Source organism: Gossypium arboreum, chromosome 4 (genome assembly GCF_025698485.1).
Source record: "Gossypium arboreum isolate Shixiya-1 chromosome 4, ASM2569848v2, whole genome shotgun sequence".
NCBI classification, from domain to species: domain Eukaryota; kingdom Viridiplantae; phylum Streptophyta; class Magnoliopsida; order Malvales; family Malvaceae; genus Gossypium; species Gossypium arboreum.
This window is the reverse complement of record NC_069073.1, coordinates 11,417,391-11,440,389: the sequence shown is the minus strand read 5'-3', so window position 1 is coordinate 11,440,389 and position 22,999 is coordinate 11,417,391. Positions and strand designations below refer to the sequence as shown.

At 30.6% G+C, this 22,999-nt stretch overlaps 1 protein-coding gene across 1 annotated transcript; it reads left to right on the top strand.

Annotated features, from left to right (window-relative positions):
- The first annotated feature begins 14,511 nt into the window (after positions 1–14,511).
- LOC108458092 (alpha-dioxygenase 1-like) lies at positions 14,512–21,625 on the top strand. Its single transcript, XM_017757340.2, has 10 exons — positions 14,512–14,669; positions 14,758–15,021; positions 17,775–17,927; positions 18,069–18,202; positions 19,371–19,584; positions 19,669–19,814; positions 19,942–20,169; positions 20,255–20,457; positions 20,551–20,794; positions 20,868–21,625. Exons 1-10 carry the CDS (start codon positions 14,559–14,561, stop codon positions 21,091–21,093), a joined length of 1,923 nt encoding a protein of 640 aa, XP_017612829.1. The 5' UTR covers positions 14,512–14,558; the 3' UTR covers positions 21,094–21,625.
- The last annotated feature ends 1,374 nt before the right edge of the window (positions 21,626–22,999 follow it).

The following is a 22,999-nucleotide window of genomic DNA, read 5'->3' as shown; positions in this document are numbered from 1 at the left end:
ATAGTCTTTTAAATCAATACCTACTAATATAAGTTATCTTCTTGTATTATGATCCGACCACATAATGCAACTTAATATTAATTAAACATTAGGTAAATATGAATAAATATTTGCTTATACAGTTTTTTTTTTCAAAAACCATTGAAGATAAATATACAATTTTATTAAGCAAAACTATTTAAAAAATTGATGAAATTACTGTAATTAAAACACTATATCCCAACCTACTAAGCTAGTTCTTTACCAAGACTTTAAACTTCTTGAAAGAAGCAAAAGCTTCATATTTATATTTCAAGAAATAAACCCAATTCATTGTGGTGTAATCATCAACGAAAAATAAAAAATATTAACTTCCCCTAAACGATTCAATACACATGGGTGATGGGTCCACATAAGCATGCATGCACCCACTCAATATAACAGCGAGTAGCTCTCCAAAATTTTCCTACAGAAAAGGGTTCCTGCTCAACTTTCCCATCACAAATCTTTCACAAAAATCAAAAGATTCAATTTTAGATAAGCCATTAATATTAGAGTATGTGAATGTGTTAGGCAGGTTGTTAGTCAGTTATTAAGACTAGTATATTGTTATAGGTTAGTTAGCAGAAGTTAGCCTTTCTTCCTTATGTATATAAACCTCATCTCTGTTACTGATACAAACAGATTATGAACACAAAACTATTTCAGTCATTTCTTTTAATCTTTTCAATTTTATAGAGTTATTAACATGGTATCAGTCGCCTGAGTTCTGGAGGTCGTTCCGTTGCCGATCTATGGACAACTCTGCCAATTTTACAGCTGACCTTGGCAGTCCTACTTTTTCTAGCTCTCATTTGATTCAAACTTTTCCTCATCACGATAAGGTAAAGTTGGATGAGGGGAACTTTTTGCAATAGCAACAACATGCTCGTTTAATAATAGAAGGTTATGAACTATTAGGGTATTTAAAAGGGACATTACATGTTCCTCCACGATTCATCTCTTCTCCAGATGGAATTTTAAATCCAAATCCTGATGCGTCTCTATTTGTTCAGCAAGATAAACTTCTTACTTATTGGCTCATTTCTACAATTAGTCATTCCTCATTGTCTTATTTTACAGTCGCAAAGTCGGCATATGATGTTTGAAGTATGAAAAATCGTCTCTTTGCCGCTGCTATTGGAGCCAAGTTGTCACGTATCAAACATAAGTTATATGTCATCAAAAAAGGGACGCTATCTATTAAAGAAAATATGGTGAAGACACAAAATACCTGCACCTTGCTTGAAGCGTCCAGATTTGTGGTTTCAAAGGCAGAGAAGGTCGAAATTATTCTTGTTGGACTCTCATCAGAGTTTGACGTGGTTATCACTCTGGCTTCTTTTTCATCTGACTCTCTTCCTCTACATAAGCTTATTGATGTACTCATGGAATTTGAGAGCTGTCAGGCTCGTGCGGTAACTGATGCGTCCTTCCACGCGCATCTGATGGAGGTTGCCTTGTTGACATTGATGGCAGAGCCCGTGCGTGGTGGTCGTCCATCGTCTTCTAGTCGTGGGCAAGGGTTCCGACCTCGGATTCCATATAAGATCTGTAGTAGGTATGGACATGTGGCGCAAAAGAGCTATTATCAATTTTATCATGATTATGACGACTCATCCACTCCGGCCATGGCGCTGACGCCATCTGAATGGGTTGGTTACGGATTGCGCAATGATGTGGTTGGCGCACCTGGCTGGTATTCGTCAATGAGTGGTAGTCCAGGACTGTACTCGGGTCCGTCGATGGTGCATCCGTTTGCATCTACTTGGGACAGGAGGCTGCCGAATTTTGCTATGGTAAATTAGTCATCTACTAGGGTTTCTAATTTTTTTAATGGTTATGATATTGTACAAGCCAATGGGGACAATCGTTTGGGCCAAATGCTGGAGCAGGCCCGTATTTTGGCTCAAATATGCCACTTGTCGTGGTTCCACATTATAGGCCTTCCTCTTTGGGCTTGTTGGTGCTCATAGACCGTCTACTTCATCTCATGGTGTTGGACCATATAGTACGTTGGCACCTATGGATCCAATTCTTGGCCAATTTTCTGGGTCGAATGCCAATTTGGTTGGGCTTGACAATGCTAATGCCAATTTGGTTGGGCTTGACAATGCTGGTAATTTTTTGGCACAAAATCATGGGTCTAATGTGCCCTGGCGCACTAAATCGAGGGCGTGTGTTCATGACGTTGATGCCTCGCCATGTGTTGGATTGCCTTGTCTCCTTGATTTTCATGTATCTAATTATTTGACCACCTCTGGGTCCAATGCCAATACTACTCAATATGGGTCAAATTTTGATAATGAAAACTCGTATATTCCTATGCTTGTAGGGACCACATCTTGGTGTCCTGACCCCGGAGCTACACACTATGTCTGTCGGGAGGCTACCGCTTTGCACGATTCCACGCCATACTCAGATACATCTCCTTTCATTATGGGTGATGGGACTACTATAAAAATATCATGTGTTGGGAATTCTAGTTTACCTACAATAAGTAAGATGCTCCATCTATATAATGTTCTGTGCTTTCCAAGTATCAGAAAAAAATTGTTATCTGTATCTTAGTTTGCTAAGGACAACAATGTATTTTTTAAATTTCATCCATCTTATTATTTTGTTAAGGACATCTCGACTCGGGAAATTTTATTGCGAGGCCACACTCGTGACGGGCTATATTATTTCTCGTCGGTTCTTTTGGGTTCATCAATCAGTGATCCTTCTACCCTTAACACTAGTTTTTCAACTTCCAACACTGGTGATGATGTGTTTGCCTTATGGCACCGCAGACTTGGTTATCCATCTACTTCAATTGTTAAAATTGTTCTTGATAAATGTAAAATTGACTCCAATAAAATGTGCCTTGATGATACCTGTACTGCATGTCAAAAAGGGAAGTATCATAAACTGCCTTTTTCAAACTTTACTACTGAATATAAGAATTTTTTTGACTTGGTTGTCACTAACTTGTGGGGTCCAACATCAGTTGCATGTGGCAATAATTTGTCTTATATTCCGTTCATCGACATACATAGTAGGTTTTCTTGGATTTATCTTATTAACCGTAAGTCTCAAGCAGTGGAGTGTTTTCTTCAATTTCAGAATATGATTCAAACTCGGTTTGGAAAAGGCATTAAAATTTTTCAAAGTGATTAGGGTGGCAAACATCATGCGTTCATGCAAACTCTCACTAATCTTGGGATAATTCATCGTCTATCCTGTCCTCACACGTTAGAGCAAAATGGAGTGGCTGAGCGAAAGCATAGGCACATTGTAGAAACTAGTCTTACTCTCTTAACTCAAGCAAATCTTTCCATGGAGTACTAGGGCTATGCTTTTTGTAGTGTAGTGCATCTCATAAACTGCCTACCTACTCCTATATTTCTACTCCTATGTTAAAAGGGCAATTCCCATATTAGATTCTGCATGGTTATGAACCTACATATGATCATTTAAAGGTCTTTAGGTGTTGCTGCTTTCCCTATTTGCGTCTGTTTACACAACAAAAGTTGGATTTTCGCTCTCAGCCACATACATTTTTGGGATACAGCTCTCAACATAAAGAGTATCATTGTCTCACTCCTAATGATAAGATAATTGTTTCTTGTCATATTGTTTTTGATGAACGATGATTTTTGTTTTCTTCTCCTACCATACCCATAGTTACTCCTAATTCCACTGTTTCTACGTATGTTTCGCTGGTTAAGCCTACTACCTTACAACATGCTATCACAGTTGCGATTACCCCTGTTACTTCACCTTCTCATAACCCCATATAGTCTAAGTCTGATGATTCCTCGACTGAGTTACAAACTGCTCATGAGAGTTTCATGCCCTCAATCTCAAACACTGGAGGTTCATTTGTTCAAGAAAATACTCCGGGTATAGTCTCTTTGGCACCTCTATCTGTTCAACTGGTGAATACTCATACTATGATTACTAGATCTAAGACTAGAATTTTTAAACCCAAGGCTCTGTCAGTTGCAGCTGCTGACTATGAACCACACACAGTTGAATAAGCACTTGTTGATCCAGAATGAAAATTAGCAGTTCAAGCTAAGTTTGATGCCCTTATGGCTAACTCCACTTAGGAGCTTGTTTCTCTGCCTCGTGGATAGAAGGTGACAGGATGTAAATGGCTTTTTAAGTTAAAGAAAAATTTTGATGGGATCATTGCTCGACGCAAGGCTCGACTAGTTGCAAAAGGATGTTTACAAGTTCTTGGGTATGATTTCAAGGAAACGTTTAGCCCCCAGTGGTCAAACCTATGACCATTCGAACCATATTGACAGTTGCGATTTCTCGTGGTTGACAACTGCGTCAAGTCAATATCAATAATGCATTTTTAAATGGTGATCTTACCGATGAAGTCTTCATGCAACAACCTCCAGGTTAAGTTCAAAGTGGTCCGGATGGTGAACAGTTAGTATGTCGTCTGACAAAGGCATTATACGGGTTGCGTTAAACACCACGTGCCTGGTTTGGTAAATTAAAATGGTTTCTGATTTCTATTGGATTTTGTATATCCAAATCTGATGCGTCTCTATTTGTCCGAGTAACGGTCGAGTCTGTCCTCTATATTTTGGTTTATGTGGATGATATTATTGTCATAGGGAGCATAGCTGATAGTATAAATTGTTCATTTAGTTGTTACATAAAGAGTTTTCTTTAAAGGACATGGGGGATCTCCACTACTTCTTAGGTATTGAAGTTACTCGATCTTCCATTGGGAGTCTACACTGATGCCAGCGCAAGTACATCAGAGATCTTCTTGACAGGAGATCCTTAACCAATGCTAAAAGTGTTCATACACCAATGATCAATTTATCCATGTTGTCTAAAGATGGGGGCGAATATCTTGTTAATCCTATAGAGTATCGTAGTCTTGCTGATGCACTTCAATATGTGGTTTTGACTCGGCCAGATATTGCTTATGCTGTGAATCGTGGCTGCTAATTTATACATGCACCTACTTCAGTTCATTTGGTTGCATTAAAGAGGATTTTACGGTATCTACAAGGGACTATTGATCATGGCTTGATTTTTCATCCATCCGACAGACTCTCTCGTCGGTTATACTGATGCAAACTGGGGGTTGGATTTTGATGATCGTAGGTCTACAACAGGATATTGTGTGTACTTTGGCAATACACCCATCTCATGGTGTTTGAAAAAGCAACAAGTTGTTTCTCGATCAACAGCAGAAGCCGAATATCAAAGTCTTGTTGTCACTACCAGTGATATTACATGGTTAGTCTCTCTGTTAAAGGAGTTACAAATTCACTCTGCTGACTCCCCTACTATTTGGTGAGACAATTCTAGTACAGCAGCGGTTGCTGCCAATCCGGTCTTACATTCCAAGTTCAAACATGTTGAACTGGACCTATTTTTTGTTCGTGAGAAAGTAGCTGACGGTTCACTCCTTGTTGATGAGGTTCCAGCATGTGACCAAGTTGCTGATATTTTTACAAAACCATTGTCTGTCTTTTTGTTTACTTGATTTCGGACTTTACTTCGGGTCTTACCTGTTGAGAAGTTGGGTGAATGTTAGAGTATGTGAATGTGTTAGGCTGGTTGATAGTCAGTTATCAAGACTGGAATATTGTTATAGGTTAGTTAGCAGAAGTTAGCCTATCTTCCTTATGTATATAAACCTCATCTCTATACTGATACAAACAGATTATGAATACAAAACTATTTCAGTCATTTCTTCAACTTTTTCAATTTTATAGAGTTACAAATAATTAACAATATCTTTTTGATTTAGCAACTTTAACCCATAACCCATATGCCACAATTTAGATTCATCCGAAATCATTCTTGACAATGATATGGATTTGTCTACCTTGATACTTCATAAATCCCTTTTCTTTCTTTTTTTTTCAGATTCGAGGTGGAGACTTAATAAAATGTATATTATTATTTATGTGTGTAAGAATCAATTCTATATTAACTCGGTCAAGAAAAATATTAAAAATTTAATTTTCATGTATTTAAAAATATATATATATTTGTATTTTGATACATTTATATAAAATTTATAGAATACAATTTAAACTTTAGAAAATATGTAAATAATGAGGATAAACTATTAAGCGTTTTAAATTTTTAAATTTATCATTTCACCAATATTTTGTTATTGTGTTATGTGAATTTTTATTCAAAATTTGTTTTTCACTGTGTATAGATAATGTGGATGTCATTGGTTCAACTGGATATTACAGGCCAGAGAATCATCTTTCATATTTACGCTTAACCTGACTTTTATTACCAGATTTTGATATTTTTCGTTTATGTTTTTGCATTCCACGATTTGATAAAAGCAAATAATTGAGTGCTGCCTTGAGTATTTTTGTTAAATCGATTCTTTTCTGACATAGTCTTAGACTAAGACCATCTTGAATGTGATTTTTTAGTTCCTTGCTTATTTTGTATTGGATGAATGCCCCCACTGTAACACCCCTAACCCATATCCGTCACCGAAACAGGGTTACAGAGTATTACTAAAGTTTACACACACACACACACACACACACACACACACACACACACACACACACACACACATATATATCATTCAAAACTATATTTCAAGTTTAATTCTTTTCTAAACTAATCTTATACATGCCATAAAAACCATAGGTTGTATTAAAAAATCTACCGGAGAAATCTGGATAGTGTGGCCCGATGTGTTGATCCGATCCTCTGAACTCACGTTAATCTACAAAGAACATTAAACACACAAAAGTAAGCTTATAGAAGCTTCGTAAGTTCATAGGCTTTAAAAATAAGTCTTACCAAACAAACTATAATAAAATATTAAATAGGGCATTTCACTAAGATTGCCTGCCAATCACAATTTCAATTAATATAATTCACTTAGTTGAGCTCAAAATCAATAACTTCATAGATTCTCTCACAATAATTCCATATGACACTGACCAATACTTGTCAAATTAGAGAATATCTTACGGATTTTAGTACATCGTTTTCTTGATGCCACAGTCCAACTATGGTCTTACACGTATATTACCATGGCCTTGCCATGGTTTTACACTCGTAGTGCTATAACCCCGTTATGGTCTTACCATCAAGATGCTATAGCCCAGATATGGTCTTACACATATATACATATACTTCATGGTCCAACATGGTCTTACGTTCACGGTGCCATAACCCAATTATGGTCTTTTTACTAAAATGCCATAGCCCAGCTATGGTCTTACATTTAACACTTTTCCATGGTCCAACCATGATCTTATCCGTCAATTCATCTTGTAACACGGAACGATCGTACTCAATCTTACGTTCCACTTAATTTGAACTTTCAATTCGATTTTCATATTATTACAATAATCATAATTCAATAACAAATATATGAAATAAGACATTACATCATTCTAAAATTAATAATTTATCATGAAAGTTCAACCATATGAACTTACCTGGGTAATTTGTAATAATTGTAGAAATTCTAAGACTATTCTGTTACTTTCTCTTTTCCTTGTTTATCTTCGAGTTCTTGATCTATAACGTAAAATTATTCATTAATTAGTATATAATTTAATTATAATTCACTTCACAATTTATTCCCTTCAATTTTCAAAATTACACATTTTACCCTAAATTTTATAGTTTTTACAATTTAGTCCTTATTCAAGTAACTCATCAATTGAGCTAACTTTTCTCAATTAACATTTTATATAATAATTTTAGGCTACCATACAGCCTTTGATATTCAGAATTTCAGCACCAAACCCTAATTTTTAACTTTTTCACAATTAGGTCCTAAAATTAATTTCTATTAAAATCACTTAATAAAATCATCATATAATAAAATTAGAGCTTCAAATACATGTTAATTCATCATAAATATCCAGCACTCATATATGGTAACTTTCAAAATTTTCCATAGAATAAAAAATTAATGAATTCAATAGTTGGACCTACTTGTAAAAGTATCAAAATCACAAAAAATTACAAGAAATAAACAAGAATTGAACTTACTTGTAACAAGAATATGAAAAACCAGCTTAGATAGACTCTTTAATGGTGTTTTTGGCTGAAGAATAATGAAGAAATGTCTAGATTTCTATTAAGTCCTTTTTTACCTATTTAAAATTTTTTTTATTTCTCATTTTGTCCCTTCATCATCCAATTTCTTTGTTTTTTTTTTCTGCCTTAACCATTTCAGCCATTATTTTAGGCTAATTTTCCCTTTAGGTCCTTTAGTTATTACTTGAGCTATTTAATCATTATTTCCTTAATTTACAAGTTTTTCACCTTTTTCAATTTAGTCCTTTTAATTAATTAACTATCATAACGTTAAAATTTTCTAACTAAACTTTACTACTAATTTACTAACACTCCATAAATATTTATAAAAATATTTACGGGTCATTTTATGAAATCGAGGTCTCGTTTTCTCGTTTTCGAAGTTAATTAACCTAATAATTATTTCTAAAGCACAAATCAATATTTCATAGTTTTTATAAATTCATGATTGGATCATAAACTCTAAATAATAAAATTTTCAAACTCACTTACTGGATTTTAGTGATCGCGAATCACTGTTTCCAGCACTACTAAAAATTGGGCTGTTACACCCACCATGTTTGCACCCAAGTTGCCAGAGTTTCTTTTGTCATTGTTACACTTATCATTTCCAAGTTCCAGCTAACTGCAAATTTTAACAAGAAATCCAGTTTGGTTTTTTTCTTTTTGGTACAAAGGAGACTCCATCTTTGAGATGTGAGAGTAGATGTCTGGACTCAAATTTCGGACCTGTTGTATCAACTTTTAAGGATCATTACAAGAACCAACTGAGATAAGTATGGAGTTCATAGTTGATTATGATATGTTACACTTGGCGAGTATTTTAAAATCTCATATTTTCTTATTCTCTCTTTACAATTGGATCCCAAAACAATGGAGAAACGGGGAAAAAAATTGTGTTAGTTTTGGTATATTTGCAAAATGCCTGAGAAATGCCACTTTTGTTTTGAAGTTGATAGTTTATGAGAGTCAATGAAATTACTAAATTTTGAATGAAAAACATATATTACGTAGGTTAAAAGGGTAAACTACATAAGTGGTAATTTGACTATTTGAAAGTTTTATGTTAAATCAACTTTAAAAGATTATAAAATCGTTATTCAATTTATACTATTAACTTTCTTTGGAACCTGCTTTATCTTCCATGAAATAATGATCGCAAAGCTTCCTCTGCCTCTTCCTCTAATACCCTAAAAAGGATCCTCACACATGGAGGCTCAGTTGAGGATATTGCAATTGACATCAACAACTTGATAATCAAGGATGTTATCCATTGATAGCCCATATTTTCTCATCATGTTGCCATACCCACCACCATTTTCGAGACCAGGGCAGACTCTCGCTGGGAAAGCGTGAGCCTAGCTTTCGTTAGCAATTTTGAAATAAATTTTATCGATTGTTGCACCACCCTGAACAGAGGCAACCTCATTATCAACATCAACGTCGATGGATCGAAGATTGAACATATCGAGCATAAATAATGTGATATTAGATCTATACGAAAGGCCTCATAATCATGGCAATCACTTCAAACCCTAATTTACACACCATTATCCTTTGCACAAATAATGGTCGCTTGGACATGGGAGACATGAGTAGGTGCCACTATAGCAACTGGTTTGGGTGTTTCAGGGGTAAAAAATCTACAGTTTCAGATAAATGCTTGAAAAGCATATTCGAAAAAGGAATTACTTAGGATGCAAATTGATTCACGCATTGAAACGGATTTGTTAGCAAGGCATTGGAGAAAATTTTTAACTTCAGAATCAGAAGAACAATTAAAGAAGTTGAAGTAAATGGTTTAGTTTTAAAGTTTTGGGTTCCAAATTATTTTTTAATTAATTATAAAATTACATGAAAATAATGTGAAAAAAATAAAGGGTTAAAAGAATACATATCATGAAGTTAACCCGCAACTCAACAATTTGTTAGTATTTTAAAGGTTAATTTTACTGAAAGTAAATACATCGTCCATCTAAAAGCACCGTAAAAAAAAATAAAACTATAAATTGAGTGACTATTTTACTAAACTAAAATCTAAAAGTCAAATCTAAATCTCAACTTTTTGCATTTGAGTGAAAAAAACACTTTTTAACTATAGTTTTGACACCAAAAGTCAGAAATTCCTTTCAGGTTGTAAATGAACCAAACTTGAACAAACGAACCTCTATTCGTGTTCGTTTGTTTATTTTTAAGCCTATTTTTGTTCTTAAAGAATTTCAAAATGTTTGCTCGTCTTCATTTATTTAAATTTATATGTGTTCATTTTCATCCATTTAAGTTAAACAAAAATGTTAGTGGACTTGTTAATGAATAACTAAAAACAAACAAACAATAAATAAATGGGTAAAATATATAAATGGCCATCCGTCTATGTTTGCATTATATAAATGGCCATCCATCTATGTCTGCATTCTTGTTTTTGTCACCCAACTTTAAAAAATTTCAATTTAGGCACTAACGTTTGAATCTGTTCATGTTTTAGTCACCATTAAGTTAATAGTATGAAAGACTTTTTCTAATTGGTTTACTAACATATTTAGTCCTTAATGCTTACATATTCTATCAATTTGATCCTAATTCTAAATAATTCAATAAATTCAACCCTTCACATTTATGAATTCTATCAATTTGATTCTCAAACTTCCTAACCAAAGCTTTTAGCTTTTAAAATAGAAGCATTCAACATCTATTAATTTTTTTATTTATGGTTGAAATTATCCAATTTGGCACATAACTTATTTTATTTATATTTTTAAGAAGTTAGTGTTAGAAATTAACTAAACGTCATTAAAATAATAGGAAATACAAATTTTAAAAATATAATGTATAATAAAATTATATAAATAATCTAATATTTGTATAAAATAAATTTCCACTTTGACTAGCATAATTTTTTGAACCACTGACTAGCATAATTTTAATTTTTAATTAATTTGGTAAATGATTTGAGACACTAAATCAGATTATTAGTGGTACATATTGCTTATTGTGGATTTAAAATTTTAAAATAAATAGAACACATAATAATCTCTTAATCAATTTATAAGATTAAAAACTCATCATCAATGTAACAAAATGAAATTCAATTAATGCTTTCACATTTTTTCTTATGTAAAATTAAATGTTCATAATTTTTTCTTAAGTAATTATTGATTCAACAATTGGATTTTTCAAAGTCATATTTTTAACTTTGGATTTAATTTCCATTTCTATGTACCTTGAAGGAGATATCATCCTATCAACAATAAGAGTAAATATAGAGTGTTCTTTCAAGGTTTTTCCTTTTCTTTAGCCAAAATTTTATCAATAAAATGGTTTAAAATATTATATTTAGAAGAAAACTAATGAAAAAAAAAAGGAAACTGAAATAAATTTTCAAGATGAACTCATTGGTATTAGGAATTGGCTTGGAAAACAGGTCATTAGTTGAGAGAATTTTTTTTCTTTTTTGGGTTTTAAAATTTATAGGTGTTAAATGCCTCTGTTTTAAAAGTTGAAAGCTTTGTTTAGGAAGTTTAAGGATCAAATTGGTAGAATTTGTAAATGTGAAGGGTTAAACTTATTGAATTATTTAGAATTAGGATAAAATTGATAGATTATGTAAGACTGAGGACTAAATGTGTTATTATACATAGTTTAAAAATGCTTATCATTATCAACATAACTATGAGTGAGTAAAACAAGAACGAATTCAAATGTTAGTGCCTAATTGAATTTTTTTAAAGTTGTGTAATCAAAATAGGAATATGAGTATAGTTGAGTAATTATTTGTATAGTTTACTCTGAATAAACATATGCATATATATATTAGTATATATATATTAATTTTATTAGTATATGTATTAATTGAACAATAAACAAGTTTTAAATGATTTGTTAAATGAACATAAATGAATTGAACAAGTTTTGTCTCAGTATTCAATTTGTTTAGTAAACAAGCCTCAAATATTATTCCTATTCATTTATTTAACTTAATAAATGAACATAAACAAACAAAAACGAAAAAAACCAAATTGTTCATAAACTATTCATTGAACGTATTTTTCTTTTACAAACTTAAATTGCTCATTGCTTTTGGTAGAAAAGTGCATGCTACTATCACTTCAATCACCAATTTCATAAGTAAAAGTGACAAGAGGCAATGGACCAAGATCAAATTCAAATTGTTTGACGCAAGAAAAAACCAAATGAAGGTAGGAAAACTCCTTCCCTGGCAACAAAAACTTGAAATTTATGTTTGAATGTTATACCAATTCAAGAAAATAAAAGAAGATTAAGCAATCAAGAACAGAAATTAAATGGATTAATGGAAATATTGAATCAAATGGAAGATGGATAATAGATAGTTGTCCAATTGAAACCTTTGAGATATAAATCCCAACAAATTCAATTAACAACTCTAATTAACCTTCCAAGAAATAATTCTTGGCAAATTAAAAGATGAAGAATGGATTCCCATAACTCTTTAAAGAAAATTAAGAAGAAGAAAAATCGTTTCTAAAAATTACAAGAAAGCAATCTTGCACGAAAGAAATATTTTTATTAATGAATAAATATCTTTAATAAATAACAAAAAGACCTTTTATAGACTAGCTAATTGCATCTAAATAAAACTCTCAAGTATAATGAAACTTTAATTAATCTAAACAATAAGTAATTTTAGTAGAACTAAACTTTCTTGTTGGCTAAGAACCATAAAACTTCTAAACAACTTAAAATACTTGAAAATATCCTAAAATTTGTAATAAATAAATAATAATAATAATATAAAACTTAATAAATACAATATTGAGCTCATATATAATAAAATTAACCCTAAAATCGAACTCAATATGACTTAAAAGTCAATTAGAGCTTGAAACTCGTAATTTTCTATAATAATCTCATCTAGAAATTTTGTTCATCCAGCCTCCACTAAAATTATCATAACTTGAGCTCCCAACTCGAAATTGAGTGAAAAGTGCATTTTGAAACTAAGGGATAGCATTTCGAATTTTATGAAGACATCTCAACCCAAAAATGTATAGATCCCATCTAAAAAATCGTCGTAAGTCAATTAATTTTTCAAACTTGAAAATTGATAGCTTTGATTAATTGAATTTAATAAATTGCACCCATCCTATCAAACAATGTTTGATAAATATTTTATTAATTTTACAATTAAATAGATTAATTTAACCTTTATATTATTAAAAGATTAAATAAAATCAAAATTTATTTATTTATGCAAAACCTTAAAATCCTAAAAATCTAAAAGTTAGAAAAACTCTCCTAAAATTTGATTTTGTTTATAGTAAGGACTAATTTATAACTTACGTGCAATAAAACAACTTGCTGCTGTTCATAAATATACATTCTCCTACAATATATTTCAATTATTATTATAAATTGAGGAATCTTTGCCTCTAAAATTATTATATTTGTTAGGATTTGGAAATAAATATTCCGAATGACCGAAAGAATTTGGACCTTCAACTCAAATAAACTTGATCTGGAAGAAAAATGTACGCCACAGTCAGCTAAAGACTTCGCATGAATGCAAGATGTTCACAGAGATAGCTCGCATTGAAGAGCTCGTGTAAACCTCGCACCGACAAGTTCGCAAGAGGGAGCTTGCATGAACCTCGTAGGGACGAGGTTGCGAGCTATGTCTGCGAAGAGAACCCTTTCCCTCGTGATTGGCAGGTACGAGGTTCGCTGGAAAAGTTAGTCCCAGGGTCAGAAAACTCCACAGGTAAGCGTCCAATAAGTTAGAGGAGGCCCAAAGAATATTTACGCTAGGGACAAGGAATGCTAATACCCTCAGCTCAAAGGCCAAGATAAAATAGTAAGCCTTATTGTGAACCATAATAATATCAGTAAGAGGTATATATAAATACCCTATTTCGTTTAATACATAAGTAAATATTACTCAACAATATTAATTTATGTTTTATCAAAGTTCGAAATTCCATATATAAGTGTAAACTATGAGTTAAGGAGGCAAATAATCAAATTCAAGATTTGTTGGAAACTGTGAGCAACAGTCGAAGATTCACTCCAAAAACAATCAAAGAGAGAAACATTATACAATCTAAAGTTACCTAGAGAACAAGAAAGACATATCTAACTTTGGGTGTAACATAATATGAAACAGATGTCCATTACTAGTTAAGTGTGTGGCCACTTGTCCATTCAGTGGAACAAAACCTTGACAAATATCAAGGCAGCTGTCAACCTTCAATAGAAAAATATGATTAATATGCTTCAACTCTGTGTCAAAATAAAGAAACCAACCACACCAAAAGATAGCAACCAGCCCAAACCAATTAATACAACACAATTGTCAAGATTTTAGATACACTCTCAAGGAAAGCATTTGAGCCCACGTGCCAGATTATAAAACTCCAGGACACCTTCGGCTATAAATATGCATGACCATGGTCCTGAGAGAATACCTTTACAAAAAGAACAAAAAACCTAGGTTCTCTCGAAAAGCAATGGCATTTATGACAAAGATCCTTGTCAACAATATACTAGGTCGTTTTATCCATGATGATTTTCATGAAGCTGTCTCTTCGATGACTATAACCGATGCATTTCTCTTCCTCGTAAAATAACTCTTCCCTCCTCATATATCATTTTTTATGTTGAGATTTAAAAACTGCTGCTTAACTGTATTTGTTTTTGGTTAACCAGATGGTTCATTGGGTGGATAAAGTAGGGAAATGGCACCGATTACCAGTTATCTTAGGTTTAATATATCTGGCTGTACGTCGCCGTCTTCACCAGCACTACAATCTCATCAGTGTCGGAAAATCTCCGTCTGGAGTTCGGGTTAATCCAGGGGATTACAAGTATAGAACAGATGATGGAAGTTACGGTGATCCTTTCAATGAGGGAGCTGGCAGCCAAGGAACTTTCTTTGGCAGAAACATTATGCCCGTTGATCAAACAGATAAGGTATACAACATTACTTTTAAGCTGACAAATTACTAAAGTTGAGTGAGATGTGTGATAAAAACACAAATTTTCAAAATTCAATAACTCAACCTTCTATCAACCATACCAATACCAGTATCTCTTAACATTAAAAGCAGTACTATTAAACTGAACGATTAGGTTGTGACTCAACTTTTCTATTTTTCTTGTCTACATCACTTTTTGTTTGGTCCAGCCAGATACATTCATTTGATAATAATAATAATAATAAAGTCTTTTTTTTTTATCTTTATCTTTATATGTTTTATGATTAATTTTAAATAAAATTTTCATTGTTAAATAATAAATAGGGAAGGGCTAGGCTGGTTGGTCCAAATTACTAAACACCTTTTCCAAAGCCTCGATTCGACCTTCCTTTACATATACTAATTATATGTTTTATCAAATATTTAAAATATTTGAGCTATATATCAGGTGAAATGACAAAAAATCTTTCTTAAACCAGTGATTAAAAATTTGATCTCATTATAATTAGGGAATAATTTTAAAATATATGATCATCATTTATCTCTTTAATGGATTTATAAAACATGAAAGATTAATAATTAAGAAAACCAAAAATAATATCCACAGTATGTTCTTTCAAAACAATATTTACTATATTTAATACGTATTTAATGCACATAGTGTATGTTTCTTCTTTTGGGGCGTATGCCTACTCTCACTATTGAAAAATAATACTTTGTTAATATTGAAATTTTATATTTTAATATTTAAAATATTTTAATTCAATCGATTGAGTCTTGATTAGGTTGACATTAGTATTATTGATAATGTAAGAGGATGTAGGCTCGAGCACATTAAAATTTTTAATTCAATAAGTGTCATGAGTAACTGAATACCAATTCGGTTAGGAAAATTACGAAAATGTCTTTCTATAATTAAAAAAAGTCATATTATTCGAGGTTATTTTAGTCTTTTATTTTAATAAAATCAGTAAAACTTTGTATAGAGTAAGATTTGAACTAATGACAATTGCATTAATAAAATCTTAAATTTATCACATAAATATTTCATTTTAATATACTTTATACATTTTTATTTTAATATTCATATTTTATTATCGTGCGTTGCATATCTATATATACTTACTATTAATAAAATCTTTGACTGAGTTGGTGACACGACTCAACCATGCACCAACTAGGTTAAGAAAATTATGAAAATGTTCTTCCATAATTAAAGTAAGTTATATTATTTGAGTGTATTTTAGTATTTTCATTTTAACAAAAATCAATAAAAATTTGCATAAAGTGATAATTAAATCTGCACTAATTGCATCAATAGAACTTTACATTTACCGCTCAATCAAAGTTTCGTTTGAATATACTTTAATTATACATTTTTATTTTAATGTGTATAATTTATTATTTTCATCAATTTTATATCTATATAATATAAAATCCTGGTTGAGTTGGTGTCACAAGTCAACTAGGAACCAACTCAATTAAGGAAATTATAAAAAATTTATTCCATAATTAAAGCAAGTCATATTATTTGAGAGTATTTTAATCTTTTTATTTTAACAAAGATCAATAAAAATATGTATATGTGGGATTTGAACCACGTCAATTACATCAGTAAAATTTTAAATTTACTACTCAATCAAAGCTTCATTGTTTGTTGTATATTATCCGTAAACACACATTTATGCTCTAAATTCATGGTTTCTACACGCATATACGTGGGATATGATTCCTAGTATAGATAATGTCACTGATTGTGTTGGTGTCACAAGTTAACGTGATATTTAATTTTTATAAAATAGAATTTTAATATTGAATTTTCTTTTCACTAATTTGATCTCTTTTGATGTTGTATAGAAATTGACAATACCATGATAAACAATTGAAATGCATTTAATATTCTTAATATTATTTATTTACCTATTTCAAATTTTTTTACTCACAAGTTAGCCTATTTTTATTTTAATTTTATATGTATTGCATATGTCTTGTTATTATTATTAGTTTTAAACATTACATTTCATTATTTATTGTATGTTATTTTAAGCACACATCTGTGTTCTAAAAATTTTCACACACATACGCATGTGAAAGAATTTCTAGTATTATTTAACATTTTGATTGAGTTTATGTAACTCATCAACCAAATCTCAATTTAATTGTAAAATTATCAAATGCTCTTTCATTTTATATGAATAAATATTATTTTGAAAGTATTTATATCTTTTTATATTTTGATAATTTAGAGAAATATATACTCACATTATGAGAATCAAGGATTTGAATCCGAATATCATAGATTTCTCTATATTAAATTTATCACTTTTATAAATTTATTTTATAAAATTTTTCAATCACACCATAGAGATGTCATAATCTAATATATGTTATAATGTGCTTGACTGTAAATGTGATCCATTAACTGGTTTTAACTTAGTTGTGAAATTATTAAAATATCTTTTTTTTCACCCACATCATAGTTATGCCATTATCTAGTATTATTTATAAAGTTTTTGAGTGAGTTGGTTGCAACCATCAACCATTCTCAACTTGGTTGTAAAATTATCAAAAATACAATCCTTTTACAAATAAAAAAATATATATTATTTTAAGTAATTATATTTTTAAATAAATCTTGAAAAATACGATATTTCAACCAAATCCTTTAAAATAAAAATTTTATGTTGCGTAATTTTGTAGAAATTCTAATTTCTAATGATCGTGAAGATTAAAACAAATGGTTTGTAGTTAAAGAAACCAGATCCAATGGTCGTGGCTACGAAATTATTGACAAGAGCACACTACAAGGACACAGGCAAGCAACTCAACATGATTGCAGCTTCATGGATCCAGTTTATGATTCACGATTGGGTGGACCACATGGAGAACACCAACCAACAGGTTAAACCTTAATCAATAAATATGATAGATTTTTTCAAGGATTTATGAAAAAATGTTCATATATGAAGCAAATATAAGATATAGTATTAGAAGTAAATAATCCATATTATATTTAGAAATTTAATGGAGATATGGTTGCAGGTTGAGTTGATTGCCCCTAAAGAAGTTGCAAACAAATGCCCTCTCACTTCTTTTAAGTTTTATCCCACAGAGGAGTTTTCGACTAGTTTTGATGACGTCAAAACTGGTGCAAAGAACATACGCACACATTGGTGGTAACAACATATCCACTCTAATTTATTTGTATATAATTAAAATCTATGTTACATTTGAACCTGTGTAGTAATTAAAATAATATTTACTTTATTGTATTATTAATTAATATAATTTATTATTAAATTTTAATTCTAAAAGGAGAACCATTTTAAATAATTAAAGAAAAAATAAGTTTTTTTTTTAACCTAAAACTCAATATTTTCCCTATATATTTTCCTTCCTTCTTTGACACAAATGTTAAAGTTTAAATGTTCAAATTGAAACTCAACCTTTTTGAGGTTTCTCACATAAAGACTAAACCTTTTAAAATGGTTATATAAAGGTCCAACCTTATAAAAGTGCTCAAATAAAAGTCAAATCTTTTAAATGTGTTAAAATAAGGGTTAAACATTTTTAAAGTGCTCAAATAAAGACTTCAAAAATTTCAAAAATATCATATATCATGCTTCAAATTATGTTTTATTATTTTCTTTTCTTTTCAAGTAATATTTAATTATGTTGTTATGAAACACATTAATATTTTTCTAATTTTTACTGTAAAATAGTTGAAATACATGAAAATTTTCTTATTTAAGTACTTTTATAAAATTTAGACCCTTATCGCTAAAAAGTTGAACAGTACATAACCATGATAAATAAAAATATATTAAAAGTTAAGACTTCAAACAGTTAATATATTTTTTTATTAAACATTACCATCATGGATGATTACGGATATAGTGGGTTTGGATATCACAAATAGTCGATCCATTTTTAGGACTAAAATAATGTGGATTTGGATTTCTATGCACCTAACTTGAAATAGACGTAAATATTCATTTGTGCAATATAGACTCTTATTTAGTTGAAATTTATTTAGTAACATTTAAGTTGATTGGGTATTTAATTCAATTAATATGAGTATTTTTATAAATATAAGAGGATGTGAATTCGTGTATTGAAACGCATTATCTTCTTATTTTTAAGTTAGAAAGAGGTTATGTCTAATTTTAGTGGCAGTAATGTTAAAAAGCATATATTAAAAATAATTTTTAAATTTAGTGAAAAAATAAGTAATTCAAAATTTAAAACAATTGTATAAATTTAAAATTGAATTGGAATATTAAAAAATATCTAACTCTCTATAAAGTCAAGCATGATTTTCATATGGAAGGATGATTTTTGTAGGGATGGAAGTGTTATATATGGTAGTGATAAGGAACGGTTACAGAAGGTAAGAACTTTGGTAGATGGAAAGTTAAAGATTTCAGAAGATGGGTTACTTCAACAAGATGAAGATGGGATCCCCATATCCGGCGATATTAAAAATAGCTGGGCTGGCGTCTCCACCTTACAGGCTCTATTCATTAAAGAACACAATGCTATCTGTGATGCCCTTAAGGTATTTATTTAACTTCCTTCGTTGCAAAACTCCTTTATATTAAGAGAATTTTACTAAACATTAGTCTTTGAAATATAATTTTAGAAGGAATACCCAGCTTTGAACGATGAAGAGTTATACCGACATGCAAGGCTTATAACTTCTGCTGTGATTGCAAAGATCCATACCATTGATTGGACTGTGGAGCTTCTGAAAACTGATACATTGCTCGCTGGAATGCGTATTAATTGGTAAACCATTTTGCTATTTTCCTTTTAATGTTGTCAAATTTTATAAGCTTCGATTGTTGGGATTTGAACCTTCAACCAACTGGATTAAACTCCAGATATAATTTTAATGTTGTCAACTTTGTCACAGGTATGGATTTTTGGGAAAGAAATTCAAGGACACATTTGGGCATGTTGGTGGATCCACTTTGGGAGGTTTAGTTGGTCTCAAAAAGCCTATTAATCACGGTGTTCCTTACACTTTGACCGAAGAATTTACCAGTGTCTATCGGATGCACCAACTTTTACCAGATTCCATACACCTAAGGAACATTAATGTCACTCCTGGACTGAACAAATCTCCACCATTGCTTGAGGAGTAAGCCTTACAAGATATTGTTGTAAACAATCATAGTCCATATTTATTCTTATACTTAAGTTTTTTTTTTTTTTTTTAAATGCAGGGTTCCTATGCCCGATCTAATCGGCCATAAAGGAGAAAAAACTTTGTCAAAAATTGGATTCACCAGGCAATTTGTTTCAATGGGACATCAAGCTTGTGGTGCATTGGAGCTTTGCAACTATCCTTCATGGCTTCGAGACCTTGTAGCACAAGATGTTGATGGCAAAGATAGGCCTGACCATGTGGATTTGGCAGCTCTTGAAGGTAATGACTTGTCTCAAACTAGAAATTTATGATCCATGAATTCGTTAAACAAAGACGTGAAAATTGGATCTAATATTAATATCAATGATGCAGTTTACAGGGATAGGGAGAGGAAAGTTGCAAGGTATAATCAATTCCGTAGGAATTTGCTATTGATACCAATCTCTAAATGGGAAGATCTAACTGAGGATAAGGAAGCCATTGAAGTTCTCAAGGAAGTTTATGGTGATGATATTGAAGAACTGGACTTAATGGTGGGTCTCATGGCAGAGAAGAAGATCAAGGGTTTTGCTATAAGTGAAACTTCTTTCATTGTCTTCCTACTAATGGCATCTAGGTATAAATCATAATTTCGTACTGTTTTGCGGAAAAAATTGAATACTTAGAATTGAATAATGATATTACTGTAGGAGGCTTGAAGCTGATAGGTTCTTCACAAGCGATTTCAATGAGGAAGCATACACAAAGAAAGGATTTGAATGGGTGAATACAAGTGAAAGCTTGAAAGATGTGTTGAATCGCCATTATCCAGAAATCTCAAAGAAATGGATCAACTCAACAAGTGCTTTCTCGGTTTGGGACTCACCTCCAAATGCTCCCAATCCTATCCCTCTCTATCTTCGCTTTCCATCTTAAGATTAACTCACTTTCGATCTATGGGATCCTATCTCTTATCATAATTTTCATCTTTAATATTTAATACTGATTACATGTTTTAATTTACATCAAAATTGTTTGTTTGTCTTCCTTATGCTATGCATCAATAAAAGTTTCTTCTTTCTTTTTCTTTGCTCTGCCATTCAACAAGAATGCAGTAAAGAAAGATCACAAAGTGACACAAACAGAGCAAAATTAAGAAACAAAGCTCCTACATCACTAAATATTAAATTTGATAGGGAAAGTCAGTATGCAGCTAGGAGTCACCATGAAGAAATCAATGCCACAACGCTACTACTTAGGAAGATCTGATGAAGGAATGGAGGGCAATTCAAATTTGGATACTGTTCAGGGGAGAAGGAGGACGCTGATGAAGGACAGTTTGGGAATAAGAGAGGTGGAGACCAACTTGAACTCAAAAGATAAGGATAAAGTTTAGTAGCGTAAGTAGTTAATAACATTAATTGAAATCCTACATACTTATATATAATGTAAAGTAGTTAAATTTTAATTTGGGTCTCTTTATTATATTTATATTTAATATTTAATATTTATTTATTTTTATAGTGTAAATAATTAATATCATTAATTTAAATCTTATATACTTATATATAATTCAAATGCTTTAAACTTAAAAATTTAATCTATATACTATAATTTTTGGCACAATTTGACCTTTTACTTTTATAATTTCATTAGTTAGTCTAAAAGTTAATATTGTAAACTATTTCAACTAAAATGTTGATGTCAATTTTCTTAAGAACAATCATGACAAGTACGAATGACTTTGTTTAAAAAATTATCCACATAAATATTTTCAACATTATTTTGTTATTATATTGCTTCCAAGTAATTTTTTTAATTTCAAAATGTCACATAAGTAATTTAATACACAAATTTTAACGGTGGTAACAACTAGAGTTAAAGTTTTAAATATGATAAATAGACACATTAAATTTCAAATGTACAAATTGTATAAAAATTTAAGCATATTTTAAATTTCAAATTTTTACTTTATAATTTAACACAAATAAATGATTAACATTATGAAAAACAAAAACTATATTAATGTTTTTTAAGATAAAGTTTGCATTTGATTCACTTAAAATTAAAAGTATAACGAAGTCTAATTTAACTTAGATTTGTTAAATTACATAAAATTATTTAAAAATAGTAATAAATATATATTCATGTAAATATAATCAAACATACAATCCAATTTAATTTTAGATTTCAAATTCATTAGAATTATATTTTGCATATATTCCTCTTTTAAAAAGTTATTAATTTTAAACCTCATGTGATGGCCTGATGGTCAAGTGTGTTTACCGTTACAAGAGTGACTTTAGTTCAAACCGCGTTAGTCACGTTTGTTGTTCGCGCTAATTGTGTTCATGGAAATATAATATTTTAAATGTGGTTGACAATAATTTTAATTTTTACTTAATATAAAATTTTCAACAAAAAGTGTTGAATAAATAAGTAGGTAGATAGCTACTTATCACTTAGTGTAGAAAATATTAAGTTGATTTTATTTTATTAAAATTTTAAAATAAATTATCTTTTTGTTAAAAATAAGGTATTCAACTTACTGTATTTATTTTTCATCCAAAACTATCAAAAATAATATAAAATATTATATTAATAGATTAAATTTAAAAATAAATTATCTTTTAAAAATTAAATTTTACTTTTATCGAACAACATAATTATATTCAATAATTATATTTACTAATTTACTAAAAATTTCTAATATAAATTTAACACTTTCAAAATTTAGTAATAAAAGTTTAGCACTTAATTTTTCAACACTTAAATTTTCAGTTTATCAAACACACCCTAACTTGTCATTCAAATAAATATTTGACATAATATTTCAGAACAC